Source organism: Salmo salar, chromosome ssa10 (genome assembly GCF_905237065.1).
Source record: "Salmo salar chromosome ssa10, Ssal_v3.1, whole genome shotgun sequence".
In the NCBI taxonomy this organism is placed as follows: domain Eukaryota; kingdom Metazoa; phylum Chordata; class Actinopteri; order Salmoniformes; family Salmonidae; genus Salmo; species Salmo salar.
Genome location: NC_059451.1, coordinates 38,785,704 through 38,806,950, shown reverse-complemented (window position 1 = coordinate 38,806,950; position 21,247 = coordinate 38,785,704). Strand labels below are relative to the sequence as shown.

The window sequence follows — 21,247 nt, the reverse complement described above, 5'->3', positions numbered from 1 at the left end:
AATAAATAATAATCAATTCAAGTTGATCAGCAACATTAACTCAGGAGCACAATATATGAAACACTTTGACCTATAAAACTAAAATGAATAAAAGAATTTGTGCTGATTTTTTTTTTTTTTTTAACCTCCCTGGGCAAGGTGGGATGTTTGCATCAGATGACACTCCTAGGACATTAAGTTATACAATACATGCATGTTTTGTTCAATCAAGTTCATATTTATATCAAAAACCAGCTTTTTACATTAGCATGTGATGTTCAGAACTAGCATACCCACCGCAAACTTCCGGTGAATTTACTAAATTACTCACGATTAACGTTCACAAAATACATAACAATTATATTAAGAATTATAGATACAGAAGTCCTTTATGCAATCGTGGTGTCACATTTTAAAATAGCTTTTCGGCGAAAGCACATTTTGCAATATTCTGAGTACATAGCCCGGCCATCACGGCTAGCTAATTTGACACCCACCAAGTTTGGCCCTCACCAAACTCAGATTTACTATAAGAAAAATTAGATTTACCTTTGCTGTTCTTCGTCAGAATGCACTCCCAGGACTTCTACTTCAACAACAAATGTTGTTTTGGTTCGAAATAATCCATAGTTATATTCAAATAGCTCCGTTTTGTTCGTGCGTTCAGGTCAGTATCCGAAGGGTGACGCGCGAGCGCATTTCGTGACAAAAAATTTCAATTACCGTACTTCAAAGCATGTCAAACGCTGTTTAAAATCAATTTTTATGCTATTTTTCTCGTAAAATAGCGATAATATTCCAACTGGGCGACGTTGTATTCATTCAAAGGCTGAAAGAAAAAAATGGAGAATTCACATGAGCGCGCATCTCCAGTGTCACTGTTCTCAGCCTGACCACTCACAAAATCTCCTGCTGTTTTTCGCCCAGAGACAGGAGAGACGTCATTCCACTTTCTGGCGCCTTCTGAGAGCCAATGGAAGCCTTAGAAAATGTCACATTACATCAGAGATGCTGTATTTTCGATAGAGATGCCACAGAAGGAGAACAAATTGTCAGACAGGGCACTTCCTGTATGGAATCTTCTCAGGTTTTGGCCTGCCATATGAGTTCTGTTATACTCACAGACACCATTCAAACAGTTTTAGAAACTTTAGAGTGTTTTCTATCCAAATCTACTAATTATATGCATATTCTCGTTTCTGGGCAAGAGTAGTAACCAGTTTAAATCGGGTACGTTTTTTTATCCGGCCGTGCAAATACTGCCCCCTAGCCCCAACAGGTTTTAATCAAAATGAGGAAGTCAGGATTAATGGCTACAATGAGCACGTTTTGCAGAGCACAGCTTTTCGAAGCAGGGTTTAAAGCATGATACTGCAACTCTCAGCTCCTGCTCAATGTTTAGCTGGGACCTGTACTTGGTCTTCAGTACAGCAACAGCAGAGAAGCCAGTCTCACAAAGATAAGATATTGCAAAAGGAAGAAGAATGCCCATGGCCCTCTGCCCTAAGAGTGGATACTGCCTCTTTCACTCAGCCAGAATTCACTCAGTGTCTGTGATGTGAACCTCAGTCTCAACGTGGAATCAGACGTCATATCAATGAACTGGTCCTCCTCTGCAGAGCTGAAACCAGTTGGAGCTGGTGCATTGAAAGGATCTCTCACCCAGTCATATTGGGAACTGTTTTCAGGGAAGTACTTTTTAAAGAATTCCATCAGTGATAAAATATGCTCCTTAATATATGGAATCACTGAGGTGGCATCATAGTCAGTAGTGTCAACAAATTCATGCAGGTTCTCGAATGAATCAGTATTTCCTTCATCAAGTCGACTGCCCCACATTGCAAGCTTTCCAGTGAAAGAGCTGATCTTGTCTGTGGCCTGAGGGAGGTGTTTGTCTTTCCCTTGAAGATGTAGATTTAGTTCATTTAGCTTTCCAAATATGTCACTCAGGTAGGCCAGTTTTGCCAGGAAGTTCTCATCACTAAATTTTTCTGCGAGGTCATACTTGTGCTCCTCCTCCGAAAACATTCTTATCTGCTCTCTGAGCTCAAAAACTCGAGACAAGACTTTTCTTCGTGACAGCCACCTTGCTTCACTGTGAAACAGCACAGCTTGATGTTCAGCTCCCATCTCCTCACAGATAGCAGAGAAGACTCTTGTTTTTAGTGGTCTGGTCTTTATAAAATTGACTACACCTACAATGTCAGTCATAACCTCACTTAATTCAGAGGAAAGGTGCCTTGATGCCAGTGCTTCTCTGTGTATAACACAGTGTGTCCACTCAGAATTAGGTGAGGCCTTCTTGATGAGTGCCCAAAGTCCTTTTCTCATCCCTGCCATTGTCTGTGCACCATCACTGCAAACACCGATGCAGTTCTCCCACTTTAGCCCATTCTCAGTCAGGAAGCAGTCCAGCATTTTGAATAGCTCTTCAGCTGTGGCTCTGTCTCTGACATATTTACAAAAAAGTAGATCCTCACACAGGGAGTTTGTCATGTCAAAACGTACATAAGCGATAAACAAACAGTCTTTGTTGCTGTCAGTTGCTTCATCGAACTGTAAGGCAAAACATTTGTCTTTGAGTTTATCTACCAGCTGTTCTTTAAGATCGTTAGCAATGTCATTTATACGTCTGGCGACAGTGTCATTGGACAGAGGGATAGTTTTTATTTTTGCAGCACTTGCGTCATCCAGCATGACAGAGACCATGTCTAATGCTGCAGGCAGTATCAGCTCCTCTGCTATGGAGAGGGGTTTTTTGCACTGAGCAATTTGGTACGCCACCTTATATGATGCTAGCAGTGCTCGCTGGTTTACTGAAGTAGCATTCACAAAGCGGGACGATTGTTGGCAATATTCGGCACGTTTTCGCTGAAAAAACTCAAGCGGCTTATCAGCGTGATTGGGGTGTAATGTCTAAGTGACGCCTTAATTTATTTGGCTTCATGCTGTCCGCTGCCGACATTTTTTGACACAGTAAACATACCGGTCTTTCCTCGTCTCCCACCGTAGTCACAGTGAAGCCAAGCGCTACATACGCTTCAACATATTTCCTCGTCTTAGCTTTCGGGAGACTTACGTTTGTCTCATTATCTCCGTCTCTCTCCTCCTTTCTTTTCATCCCTGTTAAATATTTTTCCATGGTGTCTCTTAAGGGTTTGTTATCTGCACTTCATATCTCCTGCTCTGTGCTGTGTGCTCTTGTTCAGTGCAAAATACCCTACTCCCTGCTGGAAAAAAAGCATGTTCCCCTGGCATCGCTCCGAGCCCCCCCAGCGGGGCGCGCCCCACTAATTGAGAAGGACTGGGTTAGTGTAAGAGTGGGGTTTGGGCCTGTTTTCCTGCTCACGGCCTGGGCGTATGTGTGCCTTCCATGTTGAGGCCCTCTTTGTGGGGGTGGGGTGCATGGGGTGGGCAGGAGGGGCATAGGTCTGATCTGAGGGGGCCTAAATGGGGTGTGGGTATGGTTGACTTGGGGGGGGGGGTTAATTGGTGTGGATGTGGTTGGTGGTGGTGTTGTCTGGATATAGGTCCTCTCGCTGTGAGTCCTCTATGTGTAGGTCCGGGGGGTGGGGTCCCGCAGGTCTGGGAGAGTGTCTCGCTGGTCTGAGCGGTGTGTCTATTGATCTGTTGCTCCTGTGTGAAGTGTTGGGGCTGTGTTTGAGAGCGATGTCCTTTAGTGTCCGGGCGAAGGTGGGCACTGCTGCCTTGTATTGGTGGACCTGGTCATAAAGGCTGTTCAAGTCCAGGGAGGAGTGGTGGGCCAGGTAAACATTTGGTTTTGAGGCACAGTCATGGGAAATACTTGCGTTTACCCGCTGTATGGAAGTCTTTTCATGGTATCAGGGGGGATATAACCACTTGAGCATTGGGGAAAGTAGAAGAAGCTTTTCAATCACTCCCTTGAGTGCTGTGGCCACCCTTTCCTGCTGTGCTCTCAGGTCGTTTGTGCCTGTGTGTATTATTATGTGGCTAGGTGAACATAGTTGGTCCTCAGACAGACGGTTTAGGGTGCGCTGGGTGTTTGTACACCAGAGTTTAGACACACTGTGTTTGGGAAAAAGTGTTTTATCTTTTGAGTCCATAAGGAGTACAATCTGTGTCTTGTGTATGTCCTCAGTGGGTGTGGCTCAGTTGGTAGAGCATGGTGTTTGCATGGTGTTTGCAACGCCAGCATGGTGTGTGCAACGCCAGGGTTGTGGGTTCGATTCCCACATGGGGCCAGTACAAAAAAAGAAAGATTTTTTTTTTTAAATGAAATGTATCTATTCACGACTGTAAGTCGCTCTGGATAAGAGCGTCTTCTAAATGACTAAAATGTAAATGTAAATTTCTCAAGGGAAAGCTTCTCCTGCTGAGCTAATTATTTTAATTGGTGAAAGTCCGGCTCAACCTGTTTGGGGTTACCCTTTACCTCTACTGTTCCAGACTTACAGAGATTATTATTAGCTGACTCAGAGTCCTCATTGTCTAGTATCCTGAGTTTCCACCCCTCGGTAACACCCCCCCCTCTTAACTGAGGGGTAGTGTGCTAATGCCAGGGGATGGTCTGTGTGGAAGATGAGGTTGTTGATGTTCCCATTTTTATAATAGTCAGCAAAAAGTGTCTCTTGATTTTCCATAAGGAGCTTCATTTTGTGCTCTTTTTGTTAGAGTTTATTTTATTTTTACAGCGACAGTGCACATTAATCAACGTTTCAGTAAAAGTGCCGGTTTTAGCCAGCCGGCTAATTTTCAACCGCAGTCCCTGGGCAGGTTATTAAAAACAATTACAATATAGACAATCATTGAACAGTGAGCACACACAGAGTAACATAGGACAAGCAAGACATAGCATACAGACAGAGCAACATAGGACAAGCAAGATGTAGCATACAGACAGAGCAACATAGAACAAAAAGCAACAAGACAAAATCCATAAAAACAACAAAGTGTTTCCACACCTCACAAGCTACAGACAACAGACAACATGGAAAGAGGCAATACACAGCTAGGGATTATGTTCACAAGTCTGATTGACCTTTAGCCATGTCTTCATGCATTTTGTGAAAGTGTGATATGTGGTGCAGTTATGTGTGTCTGATGGCAGTGTATTCCAGACATGGGAAGCTCTCACAGAGAAAGCAGATTTACTAAAGGTGCTTTTCCTTAAGGGAACTATACAGTCACCTCTCATGGCAGACCTTGTGGATCTGCTGCCATATGTTTGGGTTTTCTGTTTTACAAAATACTGAGTGGAGGGGGAGCCAGGCCATTTAGGATCTTGAATACAAGACATGCGTCGGTGTATTGTACAAGATTTTCCCAACTCAGGAGCTCATGCTTTCTGAGGATGTAACAGTGATGATGGCTATTGGGCTTTCTATCGAGCACTTTGAGAGCCTGTTTGTAGACAGACTGAATAGGTTTTAATGTTGTATATCAAGCTTGGGCCCAACTAGTCAAGCAGTATGTTAAGTGGGGGAGTATCATCGATTTGAAATACAGTTTTGCTACCTCTGTGGTCAAACAATTTCGTATAAATCGGAAATTAGCTAGGTTGAATTTGGTTATTTGAATTACCTTTTTCACATGCTTTTTAAAAGAGAGGTTGGAATCAAGTATGATTCCAAGGTACTTAAAATCAGATACCACCTGGAGCTTCTCCCCTGACACATAGACATCTGGCTCAGTAGCATCTGTTGCCCTCTTTGTGAAGAACATGCAAACAGTTTTTTTCACATTGAGATGCAAACACGAGTCACTGAGCCACTTTGTAACCTGGACCATTACTGTAGTGAGTTCTTGTGCAGCTTGTTGTTTGCTCTTTGCATGCACATATATCACTGTATCATCTGCATACATTTGAACTTCAGACCCAGTGCAGACGGAAGGCAGATCATTAATGTACAGGCTGAACAGGAGGGGCCCCAGTATTGACCCTTGGGGCACGCCCACATCATAGCTAAGAGTGGGCGACAGCTCATTGCTCACTCTGACACACTGAGTTCTGCCTTCAAGGTATGATTTCATCCATCTCAAGGCATCGGGGGAAAAGTTGAACTTGGACAATTTTGTGATGAGAATCTCATGGTTAACAGTATCGAAAGCCTTCCTTAGGTCCAGAAACACAGCCCCAACAACGCCCCCTTTGTCCATCTTGGACTTCACATTTTCCAGAAGAAAGCAGTTGGCCGTTTCTGTGGAGTGTTTCGCTCTGAAGCCAAACTGCATGGAGTGTAATGTGAAGGGGCTGTTGTTGAGGTGGGAAATCAGTTGTTCTGCTACACACTTTTCAACAACCTTCGACACTACAGGTAGTATACTAATGGGCCTGTAGTTACTCACATCAGCAGGGTCGCCCGATTTAAAGATGGCCGTTATTATGGCTGACTTCCATACCCATGGAAACACCCCCAGACCAATAGATGTGTTGGTGACCTTAGTAATGGGGCCAATGAGTGACTCTTTGTAGTTTTTAAGAAAGGTAGAGTCCAGCCCAAACACATCTTTGGATTTAGAGTTCTTTAGTGAGCTAATCACCTTGTTCACCTTTGACTCAGAAACCTCCCTTATGATGAAGACGGGTTGAGCGTCATTCACTAGCACTGAGCCCAAGAAACCAGTGGAGGGGTTCTGTGTCAGTACCTTGACAGAGTCAATAAAGTAGGAATTGAAGGCTATTGCTATTTCAACTGCATCCTGTGTTAGATTGTTATTCACCATGATTTCTAGTCTTTTTGCGGTGTTACTATGGTCTTTCCCTGTTAACTTTTTTAGATTCTCCCAGATCAATTTAGAATTTCCCTTTGCCTCACCAATTATGTTAATAAAAAAGTTTGCCTTGGCCTGTCTGATTTCTTTCATCACCTTATTTCTCAACATGGTAAACCTACATCTGTCATGCTCTAATTTGGATTTTAGGGCTGTTTTTAGAGCATAATCTCGTTCTTTCATCAATTTCCAAATTTCTCCATTTAGCCAAGGAAGAGTGCTCTTTTGGCCAGGTTTGGATTTGATTTTCTTTAGGAAACCATTTATTGTAGCCTGGATTGTGGATAGAAAAACCTCACTATCAGCTTCCACGTCTGTATAGGACAAGAGATCATTCCAGTTAATTCCATTAATTGCTTTTTCAAAATAGTTTAATTCACTCTTAGGTATTCTTAGTTGATCCGGCTTTCTAACAGTAGAGAGCTTAAACCTGCTCTTAGACAACTTTCTGGCTATAAGTGTCAAATTATGATCAGATAGCCCAGTAACCATATTGAATGATTTAGTCACTCTCTCTGGTTTATTACTGAACACCAAATCAATCTGTGTTTTAGAGCAACAAGTCACCCTGGTTGGCCCTTTAACGAGCTGTGTAAGGTCAAAGGTATTAGTGATCCGTTTGAGGGTTTTCCTACAAGACTTGTCTTCATAATTAATATTAAAATCTCCCATTAAGATGACCTCCTTCCCAAAATCACATTCCCTAAGCATGTTATTAAACTGATCAAAAAACACACTTTTGGTGGAAGGTGGTCTATACATTCCAATAAGGGTAAAGGACATTTGGGGAGACAGTGTAACGTTCAGGCCAATACATTCTAGTTCATTATCACATGACCACTCAATTTGTTTACATCGGATATGTTCTTTAATGTAAATCATCAGACCCCCTCCTCTTCCTTCAATCCTGTCTCAATTTGTGTCTCAATTGTTCAATTTGTGTCTTATCATTCTTTACATACTGTCACGCCCTGACCATAGAGAGCCTTTCTATTTCTCTATTTGGTCAGGTCAGGGTGTGATTTGGGTGGGCAATCTAGTTTTCTTATTTCTTTGTTTGGCCGGGTATGGTCCCCAATCAGAGGCTATCGTCTTCTCTGATTGGAGATCATACTTAGGCAGCCCTTTTTCCACCTGTGATTGTGGGATCTTTTTTTGTATAGCTGCCTGCGAGCAGCCCAGAACGTCATGTTCCGTTTCCTTTCTGTATTGTTTTTAGTTTCACTTCGATTAAAGGATGTGGAATTCCATGCAAGTTGCGCCTTGGTTTATTTACGATAGGGAGTTTGAAGACAGCGATCGTGACACATACACAGGGTACTGTATTTTAATTACCTAAGGCCTCTCCATTTGGTTGGAGTAGACTATGCGACTCTCCTGCCATTGTTGGGCGAAAGGGCTTTGACACCTCTCACTTGACACGGCAGTGCTAATTTAAGTTGTATCAAGCTTGGCAGCCTTAATTTAGCATTCAGTCCTTATAAAGTAAGGCTTTTAGAAATAAAGTATAGCTTCAGACTAAACATTATTCACTCAGTTCCAGGTTGGATGGTGTTTTCAGGTGTCTGTTGGTATCCAGAGCATTTGCTGTATAGCTTTGGAATAATAATCTTTGGTAGTTGTAAACCTTCCAGGTGATTCCGTAATTCCGTCCAAAATCAGGTTGTAGGTTTTGATTTGGAGTGAAGGTTATGTTGTAGAGGGTAGCATCCATTTACATTACATTTACATTTAAGTCATTTAGCAGACGCTCTTATCCAGAGCGACTTACAAATTGGTGCATTCACCTTATGATATCCAGTGGAACAACCACTTTACAATAGTACATCTATATCTTTTTTTTTGGGGGGGGGTTAGAAGGATTACTTTATCCTATCCTAGGTATTCCTTAAAGAGGTGGGGTTTCAGGTGTCTCCGGAAGGTGGTGATTGACTCCGCTGTCCTGGCGTCATGAGGGAGCTTGTTCCACCATAGGGGTGCCAGAGCAGCGAACAGTTTTGACTGGGCTGAGCGGGAACTGTGCTTCCTCAGAGGTAGGGGGGCCAGCAGGCCAGAGGTGGATGAACGCAGTGCCCTTGTTTGGGTGTAGGGCCTGATCAGAGCCTGAAGGTACGGAGGTGCCGTTCCCCTCACAGCTCTGTAGACAAGCACCATGGTCTTGTAGCGGATGCGAGCTTCAACTGGAAGCCAGTGGAGAGAGCGGAGGAGCGGGGTGACGTGAGAGAACTTGGGAAGGTTGAACACCAGACGGGCTGCGGCGTTTTGGATGAGTTGTAGGGGTTTAATGGCACAGGCAGGGTGCCCAGCCAACAGCGAGTTGCAGTAATCCAGACGGGAGATGACAAGTGCCTGGATTAGGACCTGCGCCGCTTCCTGTGTGAGGCAGGGTCGTACTCTGCGAATGTTGTAGAGCATGAACCTACAGGATCGGGTCACCGCCTTGATGTTAGTGGAGAATGACAGGGTGTTGTCCAGGGTCACGCCAAGGTTCTTAGCACTCTGGGAGGAGGACACAATGGAGTTGTATATGTCCCTGACAAATATATATTTTTTCTAACTCTAAATCCATATTCTTTTAAGAACATGCTGAAAAATGCAGAAGCTCATCTGCTCATGACCTCTCCTCTCAATTCAAGGGGCTTTATTGGCATGGGAAACATATGTTAACATTGCCAAAGAAAGAGAAGTAGATAATATACAAAAGTGAAATAAGCAATAAAAATGAACAGTGAACATTACACTCACAGAAGTTCCAAAAGAAAAAAGACATTACAAATGTCATATTATGTATATATACAGTGTTGTAACGATGTCCTCTCTCTCTTCTCTCTCTCTCCACAGTTGTATGACTTTACGACAGGTCATAAATACCTGGTAGAAACTGCCATGCAGTATTGAGAGAGTCTAAGAGAACAAAAAACCTCTCTTGGCCAAACTCCTAATACCCAAATGGGAGAATTAAACAATATTTCTACTTTTGAGAATGTGGGAATGGTCCGTGGACACTTAGGGGACAGTTATGACAAGTGTGTTTCATTTGGTGATCTCATGAAGGACAGGAAACACACATAACTGTATCTCTTAAAGTCTACATCTCCCAGCTATCATGTTTACATCTAATGTATGTGATTAAACATGAAACTACTAACCTTCTAAATGAGAGTATGGGTTTTTCAAATAAAGTTAAGCCTACGTGAGCATAGACATTAAGTCGGCGTCATGGACCACCCTTTTCTCTGAAGTGTATAAAACCCACTCGTGACGCAATTCACACCAGACCACGCAAACCACAGTGTAAGCTGAGGTTGCAAATGGTTGAACTACAATACTAGAAAACATGCAGCTGACGCGACATGTTGAAATAGTTGGCACTACAACTCTACCAAAGGACAAGACCATACCACATGGAACATTGGCTACACGGCTGGAAATGGTTAAAGTCTGAGACCATTGATCACTACAGAATAAGAGCAAATCTTATACGTATAATTACTAGTCTGCAGCTAGAAATGACTTAAGTCTAGAACGAGAATACCGACAACCGCCGAAACATCTATTCTAAGAACATTTCTGAATGATACTCTGTAGTATCCATTCTACCAACCTACGACTTTGATCTCTGGTGGACAAACCAGAGGCTTTCTGTTGACTCTCTCCAGCAGATGGACCGGCGACCATAGAGAGAGACAACAAGACATACATTCGTAAATATGTAAATTGCAATTTCCTTTCGAATTAAAGGTCGTTCATGTAAGGTATTAGCAATTTCTATGAGTGTAGTTATCAGCTATCGGTTTCGTCCACCAGGGAATTTTTTTTGTATCATGTAATACCCCATGTATGAACTAATTGTGTATTTTCATGTATTTCAGTGACTTGATTAGTTATTTAGTAAATAAATAATTAAACCAATTTGTATATCGCTGATTCATAATTTATGCTAGGGTTCGTGCAGATAACCAAGAATTTTACAATGTTTGGAATGAGACTAACAGAAGGTAAAGATTAATAATCATTAATAGAAGACTGTATTCAGTAAGATATGAAAATATCTGAAGAGTCGATTCGGGAAATAGAAACTCTATAAAAAAAAATCCGTGGTGCCCCGACTTCCTAGTTAATTAAAGTTTACATGATTAGTTAAATCGCGTAATTATTACACCTAGAAAATTGATTTGATAAAATGTCTTCACTTTTAATGATAGTTCAATCGACATAACAGTGTGCGTTCTCTCTCTCTCGTGTGTGTGTGTGTGTGTGTGTGTGTGTGTGTGTGTGTCTGTGTCTGTGCTCTCTGTTGTCCAGTGACAGGGTGTCACATACAGGGACAGTGGCTGACCTCCAGTGACCCCCACTTCGCCATGCGCAGCGACGGCTCCATAGTCACGGTGGACGTCACCACGGTTACAGCGGAGGGCAGGTCCTTCTGGGTGAGGGGGAGGGATGGGGGAGGACGGCACTGGAGGATGGAGGTCCATCTGTCCCCAGACCCTGAACAGGTGAGTAATGCCAGGGAGGGAGGGAGAGAGAGACATACTTTTGAATTACTTTACTGTAACATTACTGAATCATGCAATGAATCATACATGCAACATACAGTATTGAATCACAAACAGAAGACACACCCAGTACTCCCCACCAACCCTTCTACTCAAATGGCCCTCTACAACAGAAAAGCAATAACAGAGTTACAATAGATATGTGATTCTTCCGGTAAGGTTTAGAAAGTAGACTGCTTGTATCTTTACTTATCACTGTGACACTGTCCTTGTAGAAGCATATTCAAGTACCCATGAGGGTGCCCTTCAATGTGCCTGCGCATAAAGGGTTCCAGAGGGGTCCTTCTGAGGTCCTGAGGCGCTCTAAAAGGAGATGGAGTCCTCTCCCGTTCAGCATTATAGAGCAGGACATCCCTCCTTTCCCCAAAGATGTAGAACTGGTGAGGACATGCATTCATCATTATCACCGTCCTCACATCCTCCCTTCTGTTTCCTCATGTATTCCATCAGTCTTACTCTCCTATCCCTCTTCTGTAATCCCCTCATCTCAATCACCTTCCTCCAATCTAGAACTCCCCCTTTTGTTATCATTATTCACCTCTCTCCTTGGCTCTTGTTTTATGTGTCAGTGTGTTAGAACTGTACTGGTGTAATTTTAGGCTATTTCTGTAAGTTTGTCTGTCTCCCTCTCCCCCTCCCTCTCTGTAGGTGGGGTCAGATTCATCAGTGAATTTCACAGTGTACTATATAATCAGTGGTTCAGGGGTGACCATGCCCCCGGAGAAGCTTTTCTCTGTGGATCGTGACACAGGCATGGTGCGTGTGCACTACCCTGTTGACCGGGAACAGTACCCCAAGTTTGTGGTAAGTGTGACAGGCCTTCAGTACAGGCCATAAAGTTGGTCTAAATGAATGCACAATGATTATAGGCAAGATAATAGCAGTGGAGTCATCTTGTCTGTCTGCTGTACCTCAGACCAAAAGTGTTCAGTATGTGTGTTCTTAATGAGTGGTGTGTAGTTCACAGCCCAGGTGTTTGACAGGCGGTCAGGGAAGGAGACTGATCGGCCTCTGGACATCACTGTTCTGGTGGAAGATATCAATGACAACGCACCGACCTTCTCTGGACCACTCGCCTTCTCTGTGTTAGAGCAGTGCAAACCTGGTGAGTGTGTGTGTGTGTGTGTGTGTGTGTGTGTGAATGATAGAAAGAACAATATTGTATTTAAACTTTCTCTCTTCCCTCCCTCCCTCTCTCCAGGTACTGAGGTAGGAGAAGTGAAATCCACTGATAAGGATGAAGCAGACACTCCCCACACTAAGATCAGATACACCCTTCTGACTGGTGGTCAGTTCTTCACCATCGGGTCTCACAGTGGGCTGATCACAGCCAAGACCAGCACTCTTGACAGAGAGGTACCATAGACAGGGCTTCCTTCCTTATTCAACACCCACCTGTTTCCCTCTAAATACACCAGCATCACTGTAAGATAGTTAGCCTATTCTATTGTTGGGCTATGTTGATATTGTGTAACAAGTGATTGTTAGTCTCTGACATTCTAGCTAACTGAATGGTGTACTGAATTTGAGGTATAAACCAGTATAAACCAGAGCAGACTTGAGTACTCTTGAATGATGATACTTCACTGAGGTTTTCTGTGGTGGAAATGTTGTAGGTCTCGTGTGGCTCAATTGATAGAGCATTGAGCTTGCAATGCCAGGGTTGTGGGAGACCAGTACGAAAAAATGTATGCACTCTCGATAAGAGCGTCTGCTAAATGACTAAAATGAGGTAGAAATGTCTCTCTGTGTGTTTGGGTCTTTCCAGACGCAGGTTGTCAATGCTGTTACCGTGGAGATCCGGGACATGGACGGAGCTAAGAACGGCCTGTTTAACACTGCTACGGCCACCATTACGCTACTGGACATCAACGACAACCCTCCCACCTTCAGGGAGACCACCGTACGTCACTCCTCCCACTTGTTTTTAAGATGACGACTATGGTTGCATCCCAAATGGCACCCTATTTCCTATATAGTGCACTACTTTTGAACAGAGTCCGTCGGAATATAGGGAATAGGGTGCCATTTGGAATGCAGTCAATAAATCACTCATCTTTGATGCAAACTCAACGATATTGCACACAAATAATAGCAATAGAGTGAATATGTGGAAAACGTTACATTTTGATATCACTTCAGCCAGAATTTTTTTTTTTTTGTCCTTTATCCCAACCCCCCGCCACAATGCATTAGCCTACAGCATTTGAAAATGGTAAATAGATTTTCACTTTTCTCAAACATGCTGAGATATTCAGGTAACATCAGAGCTGTAGAGAGTGATTGCCTGGACAGGTTACCAGTTCTTTAACCTGAGGTCCTATTCTAACCTCTCAACCCTTCTGCCATGAGACAGCACTGTTTCTGTGTTCCAAATAGCACCCTTTTCCCTGCATAGTGCCCTGTGGGCCCTGGTCAAAAGTCATGCACTATAAAGGAAATGATTTAAATTTTATTGGCTGTCGGAAAATAACACTGCTGGCTAATCTCTGCGTGACAGGCCATTTAGAGTGTATTAGTTAACACATTATTTTGATTGGAAGCAGACCTGCAAAATGTGTTTTAATGTAAAGAGAATAACACATAGTAAGGTTGTACCATTCCGGACATTTTTCCTAAATTACCAGATTTTCGAGAAATCCTGGATGAAAGATTCTCGGAATCAAAAGGGAGTAAGCAATAAACCTGGGAATTTGGGGAAAGTTAACGGAGTTGTGCAATCCTTCACAGAAGTGGTATTGCCTGATATCTTGGTTTAAAAAGACTACTGCCCTCTTTTATCCCTTTGACCCTTCGTACCTGTCCATTCAAGTCAATATGTGTCTAAACAAAACAGCTATGTGGTGTTAATAATGCAGTCAACAAATCACCTCAGGGTATTTTCGGTAGGTGCTAAGTGGTCATTATTGACATTCTACTTAAATAGTCAGATATACTCAGGAGTTGCTATTTATTTAATGTATTTATTTGCACTTAAAAGGAAACATTATACATAAAACATTTGGTGAAATATAACCGGGCAAGGGCAAAAACAACAACGACAACAAAAAACAAGAGGGCTCCACTTATTTTACAAAATGATTTAGTTTGTTTCTGCCTGACAGTACAAGGCCACTGTAAAGGAGAACCAAGTAGACGTGCTGGTCCTGAGGATTCCTGTGGATGACAAGGATGAGGAGAAGACTCCAAACTGGAACGCAAGGTTTGTCATCACCCAGGGCAACGAGAATGGGAATTTCCGGATCGACACGGACCCTGAAACCAACGAGGGCCTGCTCTATGTCATCAAGGTGACAGAGATAGCAACAACCACAGACGAAAGCACTGACACAAACAAAGATAGTTACATACTTGAAATATGTTCCAAATACTTTTATGGGTATACTACTATGATTTCATAACTTTACTATTCCATTAGTCAGCACATGTCCATCTCGTTTGGGTGTGTCAACTCTTGCTTTTTACTTGACTGACACAAATAAAAAGACTGCTACAGAGAGAAAGAGAGAGACTGACATACTGACAAAGACAGAGACTGACATACTGACTAAAAGATGAATGATGATATTAATCTGCTCACACTGTTATAATTCAGAGGCAGCTCTCTGGAGAGTTGAGCGTGGAATTTGTCTTGGCAGACTTGTCTCTCTCTGTGTGTGTCACACACAAAGACACTCACAAGCTGTTTTTCTTAGTAAAGGGACAGCGCAGTCAAAAACATGATTTCCCTGTGTTTTATATATGTTTCCACAATATGAGGTTGGATGGGTGGACTTTTGGCCTGCCTGGTGACCTCACCAGGCGGTATAAGTTAATAGCTCCCTGGAGAGCTGATTTTGGATTAGTCTCATCAGACTTGTGTGTGTGGGGGGTATGTGTATGTGTGTCTAAGTTGTAGCAGTGATAAGAAGTGAGCGTGGTTGTTATTATTAGCAGGTCACAGTGCGTCTCTGCTCTCTGGTAGGTGGGTGTTAAATGTGTCAGAGGATGGAAACTTCAGCTTGACCTGAGTCGTAACAGGAACATTTTGCACAGTTTGTGTCCCAAATGGAACCCTATTCCCTATCTAGTGTGCTACTTTTGACCAGGGGCCATAGGGCTCATTGGGCTCTGGTAAAAGGTTGTGCACTTGGTAGGGAATAGGGAGCCATTGGGGATGCAAACACAGAGCTCAGGCTAATGCTGACAGAATGACAGCCAGGCTAGTCTGAGTTAGTCATGAGCCTAACCTGTTTTTTTTCCCCCTCTTCTCTCCTCTCCCACCCCTCCTCCAGCCTCTTGATTATGAGAAGGGGAAGACAGTGAAGCTGATGATCTCTGCCCAGAACGAGGCTCCCCTGGTGGGCATGGCAGGGACCTGGCTGTCCATCCCTGTGGATGTCAGTGTGGGTGATGAGGACGAGGGGCCAGAGTTTACCCCTCCTAATATGGTGATCAGGGTTAAAGAGAACACTCCCAACGGGACCCTCCTCTCCACCTACACCGCACTGGACCCAGAGACCAAGAGTAGCAAGGGGATCAAGTACGGACCACTGTCCCTAGTGCACACTAACGACCCACTGTCCCTAGTGCACACTAACGACCCACTGTCCCTACACATCCAGTAACAGTAGAGTAAAGGAAGAATATAGACTAATGACTACCCTAAAGCTGGTTATATTAGAGTGGATTGGGAGTAAATTATATTTTCCTTTAGATTAAATTAGATGTTATGAGATGTTTTCTAGTGTCTTTCATACATTCTTCTATTCATGTTTCTACATGCATATCGTGTTGCACTTGTTACCTCTAGTTTGGAATGCATCAATAGCTCTATGCTATCTGTTAAACCTGTTCTGTGTGTGTGTGTGTGTGTGTAAGATGGTGCTGACAGACATGGCAGGTCTGCTTCTAGCTCCTAAGCAACTTTGCAGTATTTTTTTCCCCCGCGACATCCACAATAACATCTGCTAAAAATGTGTATGTGACCAATACAAATGTTGATTTGTGTGTTGTAGGTACTACACAAAATTTGACCCTGGCTCATGGATAGCTGTGGGAGAGACCACGGGAGAGCTGAGGGTAGCTAACACCATCGACCTTGAGTCTCCTCTAGTTACCAACGGAGCCTACACCATCACTATCAAAGCTGTGGACGAGAGTGAGTGGGGTTTTCACCCAAACTGTTATTACACATGGGCAACCGCACTGGAGAGTGTATGAAGGATACTTCATACATGTATTAGTATGAAATGACACATCTGCCTTTTGGGGTTTAATAACATTTCCCTGTGAGGTTTACAGCTTTACTCATAGTGTAGGTGAACATGCAGTGATACAGTGAAACATGACTTTATTGGTGTTCATAAAGGACCACGTCCTTACAGTAACAGACTTGCTATGCTGTTGTGAGGCGTTGGTGAGAACACCTGGAGTAACTGAACTGGGGTGTGGCTGATCAGTGTTGTTGGGTTGTCAATCAGGGTGTGGTAGGCGGAAACTCTCCTTTGTGCTCAGTGTACTTTAACTATTTGCACATTGTTACAACACTGTATATAGCCGTAATATAACATTTGAAATGTCTCTGTTTGGAACTTTTGTCAGTAATGTTTACTCTTAATTTTGTATTGTTTATTTCACTTTAGGTTATTCTCTTTTACTTGATTTGGCAATGTAAACATACTTTTGTGTGTGTATGTATGTATGTATGTATGTATGTATGTATGTATGTATGTATGTATATATGTATATATGTATGTATGTATATATGTATGTATGTATGTATATATATATATATATATGTATATATGTGTATATATATATATATATGTATATATATGTATGTATATATATATATATATATGTATATATATGTATATGTATGTATGTATGTATGTATGTATGTATGTATGTATGTATGTATATATATATATATATATATATATATATACATATACATATATATATATATATATATATATATATATCCCTCCCATTAGGCCCCTCACTCAGGCCACTCCCAGGCAGTCCTAGCAAAATTCTTGCTTGAGAAATAGATGCTATTTTTGTTTGACCATTTTAATTGAAATCAATCACAGTAAGGTACTTACTTAATTGTTACCCATAAATGATTTCATATTTAGATAAAAACGGCTACATTTGACCTTAACATAACTGTGCATGTTTGTGTACAGCACTTCAACTGTTATTACATATTCCACACAAAGTATTGTACTTTTGTTATGTGGCACTATTGTATAATACAATGGATTTTAGATGTAACAAAATAGTTGAATGGATTACTGAATGAATAGACAAATTCATTCAGGTTACAGATGACATCATGTTTGAATGAACGGATGAGAGATTCCAGGTTTGAATGAACGAATGGATGAATAAGTTCAGTTTTGAATGAGTGAAACCTGAAAAGTTACCCAATAGGGACTGCAGCTCAGAGCTTGACCTTGTTCACCTGACCCCTCCCCCTTCTTTCTGTCTCTTAGGTAAGAAGTCTGGCAATGGCAATATAACGCTGCTGATCGAGGACGTCAATGATAACGTCCCAATGATCGTCCCGGGGACATACCTGACGCTGTGTGAGGGGGAGGACGGGCAGATGGGCTCTGTAACCATAGAAGCAGAGGATGCTGACCTATCACCTTATGCCAGACCCTTCAACTTCATGCTGCCAGAGGGGCATGATGGGAAATGGAGGCTGAGAGACATTCAAAGTGAGTAGAGTGGGTTGGGGTTGAAATATGGTTGTGGTTGAATTGTGGGTATAGAAAGTCTACATCCAGAGCAGTGGCAGTCGGTGACGTTTAAGATGAGGGAGGGAGATATATTTTTGAATGAGCTTGGCCTTATTTCTATTACAGCATATTGGATGACTGTCATTCATATTCTATTCACCCAGCTCAATGTAACATCGATGGGTTTAGGCTATTTTCCCTATACCCATCATGAGGTTGCTACAATCTAACCAATGAATTAAAAAGTTTACAACGTAGGTGCACAGGTCAAGATCATTTTTAGTAATCAGTGACAGAGAGTGACAGTATCGCCTTGCACACTCTTGTCTGCATCTAGCTGATCTAGGGTGTAATCGTTAATCCAACAGTTGAAAACAAGAGTTTAGGTATGTTTATCCCTGTTTTGTTCCATTTGCTTCTGTTTTAAGAAACATTTTTCAACATAATTAGCAGAATGAATACACCCCTGATCGCAAACACAGTTCACTTTCATAACAGCCACATACAAACAGCATGATCACTTTGTTGAAATTCCTTCTCGCATCTACGCACTCTCCTCCTCTTTCACCTTTTCCCTTCACATGTGGACTTCAGTATCCAACATATCCACTGTCTGTGACCAGGCAAAAAAAACTTTCCAAGCCAAACCTTCCTATCATAACCGCTACACACAGCCTACCTACATTGTTGTCACCATATTATCTAATGTCATAGTCAACATAGCTAATAGAACTAACACATTAGTAAACCCGCTACAATTATGCAGTACAGTATACAGTCAGCAAGTTTCAATATTTTTGTATTTTTATGCCAAGGGGTTGTGGTCTGTGTCTATTTGTCAATAACAGCTGGTGCGCTAAATCTAATATTAAAGAAGTCTCAAGGTTTTGCTCGCCTGATGTAGAGTATCTCATGATAAGCTGAAGACCACACTATTTACCAAGAGAGTTTACATCCACATTTTTTGTAGCAGTCTATTTAAGATGAGAAAAAAATCTATTTACCACCACAAACCGATGCTGGCACTAAGCCCGCACTCATAATGAGCTGCATAAGTCCATAAGCAAAGAAGAAAATGCTCATCCAGATGTAGCGCTCCTAGTGGTCGGGAACTTTAATGCAGGAAAACTTAAATCCATTTGACCAAATTTTTACCAGGATGTCACATTTGCAACCAGAGGGAAAAAAAACTCTAGACTACCTTTACTCCACACACAGAGATGCATACAAAGCGCTCCCTCGCCCTCCATTTGGCAAATCTTACCATAATTCTATCCTCATGATTCCTGCCTACAAGTAAAACCTAAAGCAGGAAGTGGAAGTGATTCGCTCAATACGGAAGTGGTCAGATGACGCAGATGCTAAGCTACAGGACTGTTTTGCTAGCACAGACTGGCATATGTTCTGGGATTCATCCGCTGGCATTGAGGAGAATACTACATCAGTCACCGGCTTCATCAATAAGTGCATCGATGACGTCGTCCCCACAGTGACCATACATACATACCCTAACCAGAACAATGGATTACAAGCAACATCCGTACTGAGCTAAAGGCTAGAGCTGCCCCTTTCAAGCGGGACTCTAACCCGGTAGCTTATAAGAAATGCCCTCCGTCAAACCATCAAACAGGCAAAGCTTCAATACAGGACTAAGATTAAATCCTACCACACCGGCACTGAGGCTCTTCGGATGTGTCAGGGCTTGCAAACTATTATGGAGCGAGCTGCCCAGTAACACGAGCCTACCAGACTAGATAAATTACTTCTATGTGCGCTTCAAGGCAAGCAACACTGAGGCATGCGTGAGAGCAACAGCTGTTCCGGACAGGGAGTACCCTCCTGTACTCCCTGTTCACCCACGAATGCGTGGCCAAGCATGACTCCAACACCATCATTAAGTTTGCCGACGACACAAGGGTGATAGGTCTGATCACGGACAACGATGAGACAGCCTATAGGGAGGAGGTCAGAAACCTGGCAGTGTGGTGCCAGGGCAACAAACTCTCCCTCAATGTAAGCAAGACAAAGGAGATTATCATGGACTATGACAGGGCTGTAGTGGAGCAGGTTGAGAGCCTCAAGTTCCTTGGTGTCCACATCGCCAACAAACGATCATGGTCCTAACACATCAAGACAGTCGTGAAGAGGGCACGACAATGCCTGTTCTACCTCAGGTGACTGAAAAGATTTGGCATGGGTCTTTAGATCCTCAAAAGGTTCTACAGCTGCACCATCAATAGCATCCTGACTGGTTGCATCACCGTCTGAGATGGCAACTGTTCGGCCTCCGACCGCAAGGCGCTACAGAAGGTAATGCGTACGGCCCAGTATGTACATCACTGGAGCCAAGCTTCCTGCCATCCAGGACCTCTATACCAGGCGGTGTCAGAGGAAGACCCAAAAAATTGTCAGACTCCAGCCACCCTAGTCATAGACTGTTCTCTCTGCTACCCAAAGGAAACCATACCGGAGCACCGAGTCTAGGTCCAAAAGGCTTCTTAACAGCTTCTACCCCCAAGCCATAAGACTGCTGAGCAGCTAATCAAATGGCCACCTGGACTATTTGCATTGACCCTCTCCCCTTTTTTTATGCTGCTAACTCTTATTTTTCTTAACTGCATTGTTGGTTATGGACTTGTAAGTATTTCGGTAAGGTCACAGCGTGGTTGACAAGTAACATTTGATTTGAAGACTATATCTAGAATTTAACTGACCATAGAACATATTACTAGATCCCAGATTGCCCCTTTAAGCCCAGTGGAACAGACAGAAGGCAGTGATTGTTCAGAGGCCTGTGTGTGCTGCGTCCTAAATGGCACCCCACTACCATGTGTGACCTGGTCAAAAGTAGTTCGCTATATAGGAAATAGGGTACAATTTGAGATGCAGCCTTAGTGTATATTAGACAGAGCCAGACCTCTGTGTGTGTGTGTGTGTGTGTGTGTGTGTGTGTGGGGGGGTGTAGTATTTTGTGTGTGTGTGTGTGTGTGTGTGTGTGTGTGTGTGTGTGTGTGTGTGTGTGTGTGTGTGTGTGTGTGTGTGTGTGTGTGTGTATCAGCCCTAGCCAGACCTCTGCAGCCTCACAGGGGAGAAATGTCAAACTAAATGCCAGGCAGCACAGAGGAAATGTCACCCTCCATTTAGTGTGTGTATGTATATGTGTGTGTGTCTGTCATCCTCTATTTAGTGGCAGAGTTAATGCATCTGTGGATAAGTTCCAAAACA

At 42.8% G+C, this 21,247-nt stretch overlaps 1 protein-coding gene across 2 annotated transcripts in view; it reads left to right on the top strand.

Moving 5' to 3' along the window:
• LOC106560389 (desmocollin-2) overlaps positions 1-21,247 on the top strand; it is a 40,185-nt gene that overhangs the window by 14,738 nt on the left and 4,200 nt on the right. For both annotated transcript variants that reach the window (XM_014123269.2, XM_014123268.2), the window contains exons 3-12: positions 11,038-11,231; positions 11,507-11,671; positions 11,940-12,095; positions 12,252-12,396; positions 12,493-12,647; positions 13,060-13,194; positions 14,396-14,581; positions 15,566-15,813; positions 16,289-16,431; positions 17,774-18,001. In XM_014123269.2, the coding sequence (XP_013978744.1) occupies positions 11,094-11,231; positions 11,507-11,671; positions 11,940-12,095; positions 12,252-12,396; positions 12,493-12,647; positions 13,060-13,194; positions 14,396-14,581; positions 15,566-15,813; positions 16,289-16,431; positions 17,774-18,001 (1,699 nt within the window). In that variant the 5' untranslated portion in view covers positions 11,038-11,093. The remainder of the gene's footprint in view (positions 1-11,037; positions 11,232-11,506; positions 11,672-11,939; positions 12,096-12,251; positions 12,397-12,492; positions 12,648-13,059; positions 13,195-14,395; positions 14,582-15,565; positions 15,814-16,288; positions 16,432-17,773; positions 18,002-21,247) is intronic.